This window comes from Lagenorhynchus albirostris, chromosome 15 (assembly GCF_949774975.1).
Source record: "Lagenorhynchus albirostris chromosome 15, mLagAlb1.1, whole genome shotgun sequence".
Taxonomy (NCBI): domain Eukaryota; kingdom Metazoa; phylum Chordata; class Mammalia; order Artiodactyla; family Delphinidae; genus Lagenorhynchus; species Lagenorhynchus albirostris.
The window spans coordinates 62,415,350-62,428,210 of NC_083109.1; the positions used below are offsets into that span (position 1 = coordinate 62,415,350).

At 50.9% G+C, this 12,861-nt stretch overlaps 1 protein-coding gene across 2 annotated transcripts in view; it reads left to right on the plus strand.

Moving 5' to 3' along the window:
- The window catches only part of ABCC1 (ATP binding cassette subfamily C member 1), a 130,376-nt gene extending 122,215 nt beyond the window's left edge, over positions 1 to 8,161 (plus strand). For both annotated transcript variants that reach the window (XM_060125156.1, XM_060125157.1), the window contains 5 exons: positions 1,631 to 1,777; positions 3,543 to 3,701; positions 4,437 to 4,603; positions 5,700 to 5,894; positions 6,470 to 8,161. In XM_060125156.1, the coding sequence (XP_059981139.1) occupies positions 1,631 to 1,777; positions 3,543 to 3,701; positions 4,437 to 4,603; positions 5,700 to 5,894; positions 6,470 to 6,578 (777 nt within the window). In that variant the 3' untranslated portion in view covers positions 6,579 to 8,161. The remainder of the gene's footprint in view (positions 1 to 1,630; positions 1,778 to 3,542; positions 3,702 to 4,436; positions 4,604 to 5,699; positions 5,895 to 6,469) is intronic.
- Positions 8,162 to 12,861: the final 4,700 nt, after the last annotated feature.

A 12,861-nucleotide genomic window follows, 5' to 3' on the forward strand; every position in this document is an offset into this window, starting at 1 on the left:
TGTCAGGGCCTGTACTAAACATTTTACATAGAATAATTCATTTATTCTTTACACAGCCTTACAACTCACATTCTACTGTTATCCCCATTTTGCAGGTGAGGAAATGGACAGAGAGAGGTTAAGTTGCTTGCCTAAGATCACATGGCCGGTAAATGGCAGACCCAGGATTTGGGTGTGTGCCTTTATGCTGCACTTTATTCCAAGAAAGTGCCCCTTGGGAATGAGACCAAAGTGACCCTGGTTAGACTTTGTCTTGAGGATTTACAGAGGTGAACTACGCCAGGTCCTTTAATGCTCTGACTCGGTGAACCAGGGCCCACTTCCTCAGAGAGCATCTGTCAGAATGGTGTGAGCGCCCCCTGTGGAAATAAGAGCACATTACACCAGGAGTTTCCCACCCTACACTGAATTTATCTATTTATTTTTAATTTATTTTTATAAAAGCTTTCGAGATGTAATTTTTATGCTACTCAGTTCACCCGTTTAAAGTGTGAAATTCAACTTAATTTACTTTTAAAATATTTTACTACTTCTAATTATTTATTTTTATACTTTTAGAATAAGAGCATATTTGAAAAAGAGAAAGATCACCAGTCCTACCACTATTAAAATATATGTATTTACTTATGTGTTTATTTATATTATGTATGATATTTATTTATAGATAGAAAGCTCCACCCACTTCTCTCCAGTCCCCTTTGTGTTCTTATAGCATGTCCCCTTATTTATATAAAGGGTGTAAAAAAATTAACATAAGAAGTTTATGGGCGAGAAAGGATGGACTTTCTCTTTTATTGCCCTCACCATTCCTCTCCTTCCCTGAAGATAGCCCTGAGCCTGGCCCAGAGCACATCCAGAGGTAGACCTCAGGAAATGCTGAAATGAACTAAGCAGCTTTTCAGAAACAGGGGCTGTGTGACCCCAGGCAAGTTGCTTTCTCTCTCTGTGTTTCAGTTTCCTCATGTGTAAACTGGGGATAGGAAAGAACCCACTCGTGGGATTGTACTGAGGATTAAACGAGGTAATGTGATAGAGTGACCTTCAAGTGTCAGTTGCTGCTTTTACCAGACCTTAGAAGCCATTGGAGTATCTCACCTTTACCCTTGTGTCTGTCGAGAGAAGACCACTCATTCATTGATTCAGTCCATGAGTGTTTATTGAACACCTACTATGTGCTCTGGGCCCTGGGATATAGCAGTGAACGAATAAAAGAACCTGTCCTCATAGAGGGGATTTCCAGTGGGCGTGGGTGACAGAACAAGCAAATATGTACTTAAAATGCTAGGAGGTGGGTACGTGCTCTGAAGGAAAATGGAGGGGGGGAGGGGAGAGATGGGCCCAGGGCTAGGAGGGTGGTCTCATTGGCCTGAGATCTGCAGCAGGTGAGCAGGTCCAGAGGGTAGTTTGGGGAAGAGCACTCCAGGCAAAAGAAGCCGCAAGTGCAAAGGCCCTGAAGCAACAGGTGTGGGTGTTCATGGAACAGTCCAGAATTCAGTGTGGGGAGCGTAGTGAGTGAGAGAGAGAGCCATGTGGTCAGAGGGGTCATGGAGGCCACTCACACAGAGCCTTAGGGCACGTGAGGTGGACTTCAGACTCCTGAACCCCACCCCACCACCCACTGTGATTGCAGGCTCCCTGGCGAATCCAGGAGATGGCACCCCCCAGCAACTGGCCCCAGGTGGGCCGAGTGGAGTTCCGAGACTACGGCCTGCGTTACCGAGAGGACCTGGACCTGGTTCTCAAGCACATCAACGTCACCATCGATGGAGGGGAGAAGGTGGGCGCACTTTGACCCCCACCAGTTCACGGTCGGGCGTAGGTTGCCACCAGGCAGATGAAATGAGCTTCCTCATTTTCCCAGTCTGTCCCTGTCCCAAACCACAGGGTGGAGTGGCCTTTCGGGGAGGGGCTTATGGAAGTAAAAGCTGCTCAGAGTGTCCCAGCAGGGTTGCAGACTGGTAGCCCGAGGGCCAAAGGAAGCCCACAGATACGTTTTGAAAGAAATCTAAATTGCAAATGTTGAAAAATCTGGAATGTTTTATATAAAAATCCATTTCCTGCTTTTCTTGAAAGATCAGAACACGTGGCAACACTGGGCCCATCCTCCTTGCCTGACTCTTTCTAGACAAGACACGAGCCTCCCAGTTCACCGACTGGTCCCTTCCTGCTCCATTCATGTGCCCACTCAGCCCCTTAGGCATTTGAGTTGGCAGTCTCTAGAACAGAAAGACGTCATCGTCACTACTAGGGATGGCTCAAGGGACATGTGAAATGGACAGAATTTTGGAACGTATTGCTGTTCCTGGAAGACATCCTTGCTCTGAGACCCAGGGTCCTCCTGGCCGTTTGCCAGAAGACAGTGTTTCATCTCTGAACATACGAATTTGTTAAACTTCCTACCCCAAGGCTCAGAATGTACCGTTCCCATGAGAGAATTTCTCCAACTTATAACAAGGGGAGGAACAGAGTGGGCGGTGTTCTCACTGACGCTTTATGGCTTATGTTACATCATGAGACTCTGCTCTGTGAGTTGCTGTCAGAGGGTGGAGGAGCTGGCCTCTTTGGAGCCCAGATGAGAAGGGAGAGTTCTAACTGGAACATCAATCATTGGCCATTAAATGGGGAGCCCAGTTCCCTCAAGAGAGGATAAGTAGAGGCCAGGTTGTATCCCTAACCTCTTTCTGCTTCCTCAGCTGGGATGCAGGGGGATCTGCTTGAACCTTGGAGATATTTCAACAGCTCAGATATTTCACCAGAACAATCTGATTGTTACTTAATATTATCTTGAGTTGAAAATAACTAATTTATAAAAAACAGCTGATTAGCTATTTGTAATGAGGTGGATGGACCTAGAGTCTGTCATACAGAGTGAAGTAAGTCAGAAAGAGAAAGACAAATACCATATGCTAACACATATGTATGGAATTTAAGAAAAAAAATGTTATGAAGAACCTAGGGGTAAGACAGGAATAAAGACACAGACCTACTAGAGAATGGACTTGAGGATATGGGGAGGGGGAAGGGTAAGCTGTGACAAAGTGAGAGAGTGGCATGGACATACATACACTACCAAACGTAAAATAGATAGCTCGTGGGAAGCAGCCGCATAGCACAGGGAGATCAACTTGGTGCTTTGTGACCACCTAGAGGGGTGGGATAGGGAGGGTGGGAGGGAGGGAGATGCAAGAGGGAAGAGGTATGGGAACATATGTATATGTATAACTGATTCACTTTGTTATAAAGCAGAAACTAACACACTACTGTAAAGCAATTATACTCCAATAAAGATGTTAAAAAAACCTAATTTTAATTTCTAAAAAGAGCTGGCAAAGAGAAGGGAGTCCTTCTTGACCTTTGGCCAAAACAGCCCCTAAAGGAATGTCTCTGGGAAGCTGCTGAGGGTGGGGGCTACGGTGAGAGGTGGGTTGACCAGATGACTGAATTGCTCTGGGGCTGGTACTTAAAATGAGGGCACCATGGGGCAGGAGGTAACCCCAGATAGCAGCATTCCCACCTCACCCTGGGCCCTTCCTGTCCCACAGGTTGGCATCGTGGGGCGGACAGGAGCTGGGAAGTCATCCCTGACCCTGGGCTTGTTTCGTATCAACGAGTCTGCCGAGGGAGAGATCATCATTGACGATGTCAACATTGCCAAGATTGGCCTGCACGACCTCCGCTTCAAGATCACCATCATCCCCCAGGTGGGGCCGATGGGCTGGGCTGGGTCACGCTGAAAGCGACTTGTGTGTATTTTCAGGACAAACCTACCTTTATTCCTACTTTCATGATTTTTTTTTTTTTTTTTACTGAAATTATGCTGTGTTTCTTCACGGAATCTCCTCTTAGCACATAAATAACAGTGAGCCTTAAGCAGGTTTCATTCATTCCTTCACTCCTGCCACCCAGTAGGCAGCTTCCTGAGCATCTCACAGGATACAGTTAAGATACCGGCTTCTCTGCCAGCTGTCGGTCAGCACAGGGATCTCTGACCCTCCCAAGAGCTAGGCGAGAATGATGAATTTTCTAGACTGATGCCAATAGGTGGTGATTCCTTAATACGTTGCCTTTTAGTGTTGTTTTGCCTTATATTTCTCCTAAGGTTCTTATTTGGAGGTGGGATGGGGAGGAATCCAGGTACCTTGCAATTAGGAATTGCCCATGCTGCATCTCCCTTCCCGAAAGTTCCCAACACATTTGCATATTGAATGCTCTGGGAAATCTTGCAAGAAAGAAATCTATTTTATTTCACTTAATCCAGAGTTTTCCAGGCTTTTTTCCCCCATTATTGACATCTTCGGAAGTGGTGATTCCAAGGGACTGTGAAACCCCATTTTGAACAATTCTGGCAAGAACTTTCTACATTGCACCTCTTTGCCCCACCCGTGTCCACCGTGACGTGAGCCTCACACGTCATCTGCCATCTTCCCTTCGAACAGGACCCCGTTTTGTTTTCGGGTTCCCTCCGCATGAACCTGGACCCATTCAGCCAGTATTCAGATGAAGAGGTCTGGACGTCTCTGGAGCTGGCCCACCTGAAGGGCTTCGTGTCGGCCCTTCCCCATAAGCTGAACCACGAGTGCGCAGAAGGCGGGGAGAACCTCAGGTAGGCGGGGGTGAGGCCCCAACCGGGTCTCCTCGGCTTCAGCTCTCCCTCCGTCAGGGCGTTTGTAGGTTTTGTCCATTTCCATCTGGTTCAGACCTGGGTTTGAGTCCCAGCTCTGCCACGTAAGCTGTTTGTCTCTTAACCTCTTGGGGCCTCAGTTTCAGTATCTAAAATGGGTTTCAATCTAGGCTCATTTTACCATGAGGTGTAACCAGGATGGCCAAAACGCTTCCTTGCTTACACCAGGTCCATTCAATGGAGAGTGGCTATCAGTCGTTAAACTTTGGAAAGGTTCTCTTCCAGTCAGTAAATAGCACTGCTCTGAGCCCTCCCTGTCCCCACCCACTGCCCCAGCTGCCGTGGTCCGTCTCCCAGGCTCCCCAGGATCCACCCATGATCCAGCAACTGAAGTGTTAATACCTGGCGCAGCAGGGATCCTGTGCCTCGTTCACTTATCCATCACCATGACAACCAAGCACCAAACCTCAGGTGTGTTCAACAAGAGCTGTGACCGCTCACACACTGGGGCGGTCAGCCAGGCAGCTCTGCTAGTCTTGGCTCACGCACATGGGTGGTGGCCGCTGGCTGTAGGCAGATCTATTCGGCCTCCACTAGGGGCAGTTAGATTCTGCCCTGTGTGTCCCTCATCCTCCAGCAGACCAGCCCAGGCATATTGTCATGGTGATGGCAGAGGTGCAAGAGTGAGCAAAGCCTGGTGTGCATTCCTATTTCAAGCCTCTACCGGCCTTATGTTTGCCAGCATCCCATTGGCCAAAGCCAGGCACGTGACTGAGTCCAAAGTCCGCAATGAGGGGCCCCACAGAAGGCATGGATATGGGATCATTTTTGCTACCTGTTATTTTGGATATCACCTCTGAGCCCTGTGTTGAGAATGATTCTGAGCCTGCTTCTAGCTCAACGGGAAGACCATTCTGATTGATTAGTGATGTCTGCCATGGGCACAGATGTGGGGAGTGGAAGTGCTCTCCTGGTCTAAGCAGCACCCAGTGTCTCTTCTCCCTTCTCTCAATTCAGGCCTAGGCTCAGGGTCAGGGTGGTTTTGACACTGTTGACTGGTCCTTCTCTCCCGGTCAAGCGTCGGGCAGCGCCAGCTTGTCTGCCTGGCCCGGGCCCTGCTGAGGAAGACGAAGATCCTTGTGTTGGATGAGGCCACGGCGGCTGTGGACCTGGAAACGGATGACCTCATTCAGTCTACCATCCGGACGCAGTTTGACGACTGTACCGTCCTCACCATTGCTCACCGGCTCAACACCATCATGGACTACACGAGGTGATGCCCTGGCACAGAAGGCCTCTGGACCTTGCAGTCCACCCCAGTCACCCGTTCATTCATTCATTCATTCATTCAACACTGTCGTTATGCCTAGTGACAGCCTGAGCTGGTGGAACGTCTCTTTGTCCTGGTTAGTACCAGGCATTTTTTGACATCACCCAATCATTTATTCAGTCAACACATGTGTGGAGTGCCTGCCACATTCCTGGCTCCGTTCCAGGCACTGGGGACTGAGCAGGGATCTGTCAGACAGGGAGCCTGCCTAAGAGACCTTACAGATTAGTTGGGGGCTGGGTGCAGAGACAGACAATAAACACAGCAACAAATAAAAGGGAATTGTGCTGGGAAGGAAATATAAAAGGTGATAGAGAGTACTGGAGGCAGCATCACAGGACATTGACATTGACTAGAACTGGGGTTGAGGATGGGCAGCCAGGTGGAAGGCTACTGTAACAGTCCTGGCATAGGGTGTTAGGGGCCTGACCCAAAGCAGGGACTTGCCCAGGTGGGCTCTTGGGGCACGAGGTGCCAACCCCTTCCCCACCCCTCATGTCTGCGTCCCCTCCTTGCAGGGTGATTGTCCTGGACAAAGGGGAGATCCGCGAGTGTGGTCCTCCCTCCGGCCTCCTGCAACAGAGAGGTCTCTTCTACAGCATGGCCAAAGACGCTGGCTTGGTGTGAGCCCAGAGCTGGTGCAGCTGCTCAGAACTGCAGGGCCGACATGCCAGCAGCCAGGGATCAGTCGGCATCCTTGGGAACCCAAGCCTCGCGTAGACTGAAACCAAAAAAAAAAAAAAAGAACAACCCAAAACCAAAACACACAGAAAGCAGCCACCCTCTGGCCCCCTGCCTGGAATTGGCTGTGAAGAAACAGGAGAGACACAGGGATGCAGTGCCCCCAAAACACGCACATCCTTGCCTCTGTTACCCCCACAGACGCACACATGTTCTCATGCCCCTGGGAGGGCACATGTGCTCTCCGTGCTCTGTGGGGAGGTCTGGGCCGCCAGACTTCCAGAGAAATCGGTTGCATAAAACATGCTAGTGACCAAATCCAGCCAACTGCCTCAGATCTCTCCAGCCGAAGTCTGCAGGTTCCAAGCTTTCAAGAAGCTCCCTGGTCCCCGGCACCTCTCTGTCCTTGCCTGGCTCTACCCAGATGCTTGTTTCCCCAAGGCTGCAGTTTGGAGGTGAGGGGCCTGGTGAAGGTCATTTTCACTCTCAGGCAGTGTCCTGAGGGGCATGGACGCGCTTCTCACCAGCCATCTGGTCTTCTGGGTGCTCAGACGTGGGAACCAGTGTCACAGCGCTGCCTCCACCGGGACTTGCTTCATGGACCAGAGGCCGCATGTCTCCCAGTGCTTCTCGTTGACGGGACTGGGCTGGCCTCCGGGTGACCTGGCCCTGGAGCTCCAGGCCGGGAGAGCTCTCTCAACGCCGACTTCCCCGCTTGACTGCTCACCTCGTCACCCGCTCCCATCTTTGCCTTGCCTTCCTTCCTCCCTCTTTCTACCTGTAGCTAGAATGGGTTTACGCCTTCAGGTGCCCGAAAGAGAAGACCTGGTCATGGTTATTCAGCATTCAAAGCCAAGAGCGCTGGTGCCTCCAGGTGTGAGCAGTTGGTACTGAAAAGAGCCCCGTTGAGTCTCCTCCTTGTTCTTAGAGTTCAGTTTCTCACCCGGGGCCTCTGGTTGGCTGTCAGGGGCGGCGGGGTGGAGAACTTGACTTACGGTTACTGAGTCTCTTCTGGGACAAGAAAAGAACCCATTCATGAGTGTCAGTGATTTTCTTTTTCTTTTTTTTTTTTTTAAGTACTGCTCTAGGGAGAAAAACAGTCTCAAGACTTTAATTTCTTGGGAGGAAGTACTGGGCCAAGGAGCAGCATCCCAGGGAAAGGCCAGGTTGGCTCAGCATCTGGTGGTTGGTCCCTGTGTTCCTGGAAGGAAACGGGCAAGTGGGGTCCTTTCTTCAAAGCCCTGTAGGTCCCTTGATTGGAGACCAAAGTGAGACCCAAAAAGCAAAGAGAGGTCACGGCTGCCCCAGGATTCATGCTCGCTATGTGAATTACGTTGCTGACTTCAAGCCAGAGAAGCATCTTTCTTCTTTTGGGTGGAAATACATATTTATTTTTTGTAAGTTAAACCATTATTTCACATTAGATAAACCAAGTGTTTCTTGGGGATCTTTTTGTAATGACTTACACTGGAAACGTGAACATTTGCAAATAATTTGCAGTTAAAAAAAATATTTTATTTCTTTCTAAACGACTGTTCCATTTTCTTTCTAGCGAAGGTTCCTGCCGTCTCTCCAGGAGTCGGGATGGGGCACCCTCTCATCTGCTGCTGTTCTTTCTCCTTGGCGAGCATGTTGTTTCTAGCGGGAGCTCTTGGAATTGGGAACCTAGAGATTAAGAATCAGGTGGGGTTTGGTGGGGAATCAGCGTAGCACAGTGGACAGGGTCCTGCCCTTGTCATCTGCAGGCTGTGTGACCCTAGGCAGGTCACTTAGTCTTCGTGCCTCAGTTGCTTCGTCTGTAAAATGGGGCTGATCCCTGCCTCCTGGGCTTGTTGTGAAGATGAGCACTGATGTGTGTGTTACGTGCATGGCCCAGGTTGGGTTCTAAGACACAGACGAGGCAAACATCACACATGGCAAGAATTAGCCTTGGAAATCCCTTTGTGGTGTTAGGCCAGGCTAGGCTATGCTGCAGTAACAAATTGGCCATAAACTCTTGGGACATGAATACAAGGGTGTATTTCTCATATATTTCTTGATGAGAATCAGGCGCCTCTCCTTTGGTACGATGACTGACAGATCCAGACTGTTCTGGTTTTATGACATCGCCTCTCGGGGGCTGGCTTCTGGGTCACCACAGCTGGGGAAGGGAAATTGTGGACGACTCACACCCACTGTTACGTATCTCAAACCAGAAGTGACACAAGTCAGTTCCACTCACAGCCTGTTGGCCAGAATTAGTCACATGGCCCCACCAGGCCACAAAGGAGGCAGGAAATGCAGGGACACATAAGGAAGGAAGCCCCTTCCTGTGGTAACTGATGTCATTTCTCAGTTTTGGATAGTGGGGGAGGAAGACCGGGGTGTTGGGATCTGAGTTCGTATTGGTGAGTCTGGACAGTGAGGAATGCCAGGATTTGGGGAGCACACACCCCAGGACCATGCTCCAAGGACACATGCAGGTGGAGCGGCCAGCGCTGGCTGCGTGTCCCCTACCCGCCCCCCGCCTCCCAGGAGCTGGGAGGTGAAGGTGCTCAATGAAAAGCAGCTGCGAGGTTGTCACCCTTAGAATGAGAAGCACTTGGATGTGCCTTGTGGGGAGTCGACTTTAGATGTGGGTGTGTTTCTGTCTCAGGGCCTGGCCCTGAGTATTAAAATCCTGGGTCAGATGCTAAATGAGTGTGCGATCGGCGTGTGCCTTCCACGTCAGGAAGAGGGGCGGGTGCAGCATTAACCCTGAAGAGAGTGAGCCAGGGTGTGGAGGGGGGTGGGAGGGGGCCTGCACACCTGCTCTTCCAGGTGAGTGCCCCAGCGCCGTGGAAGAAGGGGAGAAGCAAGCTTTGTTGTGCACCTGCTGCGTGCCAGGCCCGGGGCTCAGCGCTTTGCACAGCTCTCCTCGTGGGAAAGGAGCCCCGGGCCAGAGAGCATCCCCAGCAACGCTTGCCTGCTCACCTCGCTGCTCTTCTTCCAACCTCAGGGTCCTCTCTCTCTTCCCAGATGTCTGCGTCACCTGCTCCTTTCCCTATTTGACAGGGGCAGCTCTGTGCAAGCAAGGCTGTAATCTCTTTATTTCTTGCTGAAGGCTCATCTCTAGAGCAGGGCATGTGGCACGTGCTTAGTGACTGCATTCTCCAGCCTGGGACTGTGCTGTCCCTGTGCCGGGCCGGAACCCAGAGTGAAGTCACTCGGGCCCTAGAACTTGCCCTTCCGGAGTTGCAGCTTCCTTGCTGGTACAACTGGGATCTTTGTAGCCACCTGGCCAGGTGGCTGTGAGGATGAAGACAGCCATGCCTTGCCCTTAGGATGCCTTCATACATGGTGATGCCGTCCATGCATTCATTTGCCTGTTCATCCATCCACCTATTCATTCCCTCCATCCATCCAGTCATACAGTCAGTATCTATTGACCCCTCCTACGTGCTGTGTACCACGCTGGGTGCGAGGGAAAGCACAGCCAATACAAATGCACAGATCTCTCGTCTCAGTTCAAGAAGGAAAGGAGCCCTTTCCTTCCCTTCTGGTGGGATTCTAGAGTGGAATTCAGCTCTTATCCATGAGCGATGTGCTAGAGCTAAAGGAATGTGCGAGAGGGAGTGTGGTACAGTGGTTAGGACGTGGGCGGCTCTGGCACCAGCCTTCCTGGGTTCAGATCCCTACTTGCTTACACTCTGTCTCAGTTTTGTCACCTGTAAAAGGGGCCTAATGATAGTACCTTCCTCAGCACAGCATCCTAGTAAGGTGTGGGGTGACTACTGGAAGGTAGTCACCCTCCGATTGTGAGGATTAACTGGGTGACAGGCATTTAGAGCAGGGCTTTGTGTTTGCTGTGACCAGTGGGACTCGGGTGAGGTTTAAGGACTTACCGAGAGAGGCACTGACCAAGGAAGGTCTGTACACGGCTTTCCTGCCTCTTAGCTGTGCTCACTCGCCAGCCAGGCGCTGCTGGCAGGAGCCACAGCCAGGGGATTAATGGTCCGGGTGGCCCGCGGGCTGATGTCCAAGGAGCCATGGGGTGGGCCCAACAGCAGCCTTGTTAGTGGGCTCTTGCGGGCGCTGGTTCCACGGCCCACACTCTGCTTCCTGGCAAAACACCTCCCTCCATGAAGGAGGCTCTTGTGGCCCTGGAACAACACCACGTGACCATGCCAAGCACACAGCTGCCACCTTTGCCTTTAGTCGCTTTGCCAGGGCATCAGCCGACTCGGCTCCAGGAGGAGACATGAGAAGTGCTGTGTCTGGCCCCTTCCCACGCCTCGCAGTAGGACAGACACCCACACAAGATGACTTGGACTTTGGTGTTAGGCCCCAGGGGAGATCCCCGCTCTGCCACTTACTAGCCAGGTGGCCTTGCCAGGTCACGTCGCTGACCGAGCCTCAGTTTTCTCATCTGCAAGATGGAGCAAAATCACTAGTAATGATGGCATTTTGTTGGCATGACAGGGGGCGGGCAAGGGATGCAGGCCCCTACCCCATTTTGAAGGTATCAAAATGAACTATGAAAAAAAAAAAATGAACTATGGTCACATCTTGAAAAGGGGAGGCAGCCATGACTGGACCTGGATTTAGATTCCTCTGGGCTGAAAACCCTAAGTCAGGATGGACAATCAGAAAGTCTCCATGAGGTTAGGAGGTCAATAGGCACAATGAAAAAGTGTATACAGAACAAAGATGACAACTCAAGCCTTAAACTATTCAAAGGAATATAGAAAAAAAAAAATGTCCCCATGAGCTGTCTGGGACAGGGCAGGCCCTGTGTCCGGGCAAGTAGGTGTGTGTCCACGGGCCTCTCCTGACACACCAACACAGCCGTTGCCCAGGTATCGGTGCATTATTGATGGCGGAGACCCATGACTCAACTGGCAGTGTCTGGAGACATTTTTGTCACAACTAGAGGAGAAGGTGCTCCTGGCTTCAAGTGGGTGGAGGCCAGGGAGGCTGCTGAACATCTGACAGTAAGCAGGGTGCCTCCACATGGAATTACCCACCCCGCATATCAATAGTGAAGAGGTTAAAAAGAAATCCTGTTGTATCTACCCTCCTCTGCTGCCCCTCAGAGGCCCGTAAACACAACAGTATCAAGAACAATAGCGAACGGTTATTGAGCACTTACTTTGTACCCTGCTCGGCTCCGACCCTCTCTGAGTATTAACTTGCTCTCTCCCAGCTGCAGTGCCGGGCCGTCAGTGCAGACCCCTGGGCAGCCGTAGTTATGATCCGGGGATTTGTCTCATTTCTCATGCTGTGCTTTTCAGCTGTGTCCCTGTGACCTCGGGCTTGGCTACTTCAGGCTCTCACCTCTTTCCTGGTGCCTGAAGCCATTTTTATTAGAATGCTGATCGCTGTCACAAACGGGCCTGAGCCTTGTGCACTGTGTACTGCCCTTCATGGAAGCAAGCGCTGGACCTTGACCCACCCCTGACCTCGGCCTTCCAACAGCGTCTCCCCCACGGTGCCTGGCGGGTGGAAGTGTGACCAGAAACGCCCGAGGTGTTCCAACAGCTGCTGGGGCAGATTTAGTCCTGAATAAACAAATGGATGAAATGCACCAAATCCTGAGCAAATTCTCCCGGTAGAGCCCAGGAGACCTGGCTCTTCTCATCTCCCTTTTGGAATTGAACTGTGTGCTGTGCGAGGGCTTGTGCCCAGAGAGGCTCTTCCCTGGTGTGGGCTGTGGCTTGTGCATCTGTTCAGACATGATGCTCCCTGGAGCTCATGCATGAGGGTGAAGTAGCAGTTCTCAGTCCTGGCTGCACGTTGGAATCATTTGGGCTGGAGACCACACCAGTGGTTGTGAGGGCAGGGGGAGGTGGGTGTGGTTACAAAATGGCAATTTGAGGGGTCCACGTGGAGACGGAAGCAGTCAGCGTCCCGACTGTGGTGGTGGATGCAGGAACCTGTACGTATGATGCAATTACATAGAAGTAAACACACACACACCCAGTGAGTACAAGTAAAACTGGGGAATCTGAACAGGATCGGTGGATTGTACCAATGTCAATTTCCTGATTGTGATATTGAGCTGTCGTCTTTTAAGATGTTACTGTTGGTTTCTCAGGTGAATTCTACCAAACATACAAAGAAGACTCACACCCATCCTTCTCAAACTCTTGCAAAAAATTGAAGAGGAGGGAACACTCCCAAAGATATTCCATGAAGCCACCATCACCCTGATACCAAAACCAGATAAAAAGACCACCAAAAAGGAAAATTACAGGCCAATATCTTTGAT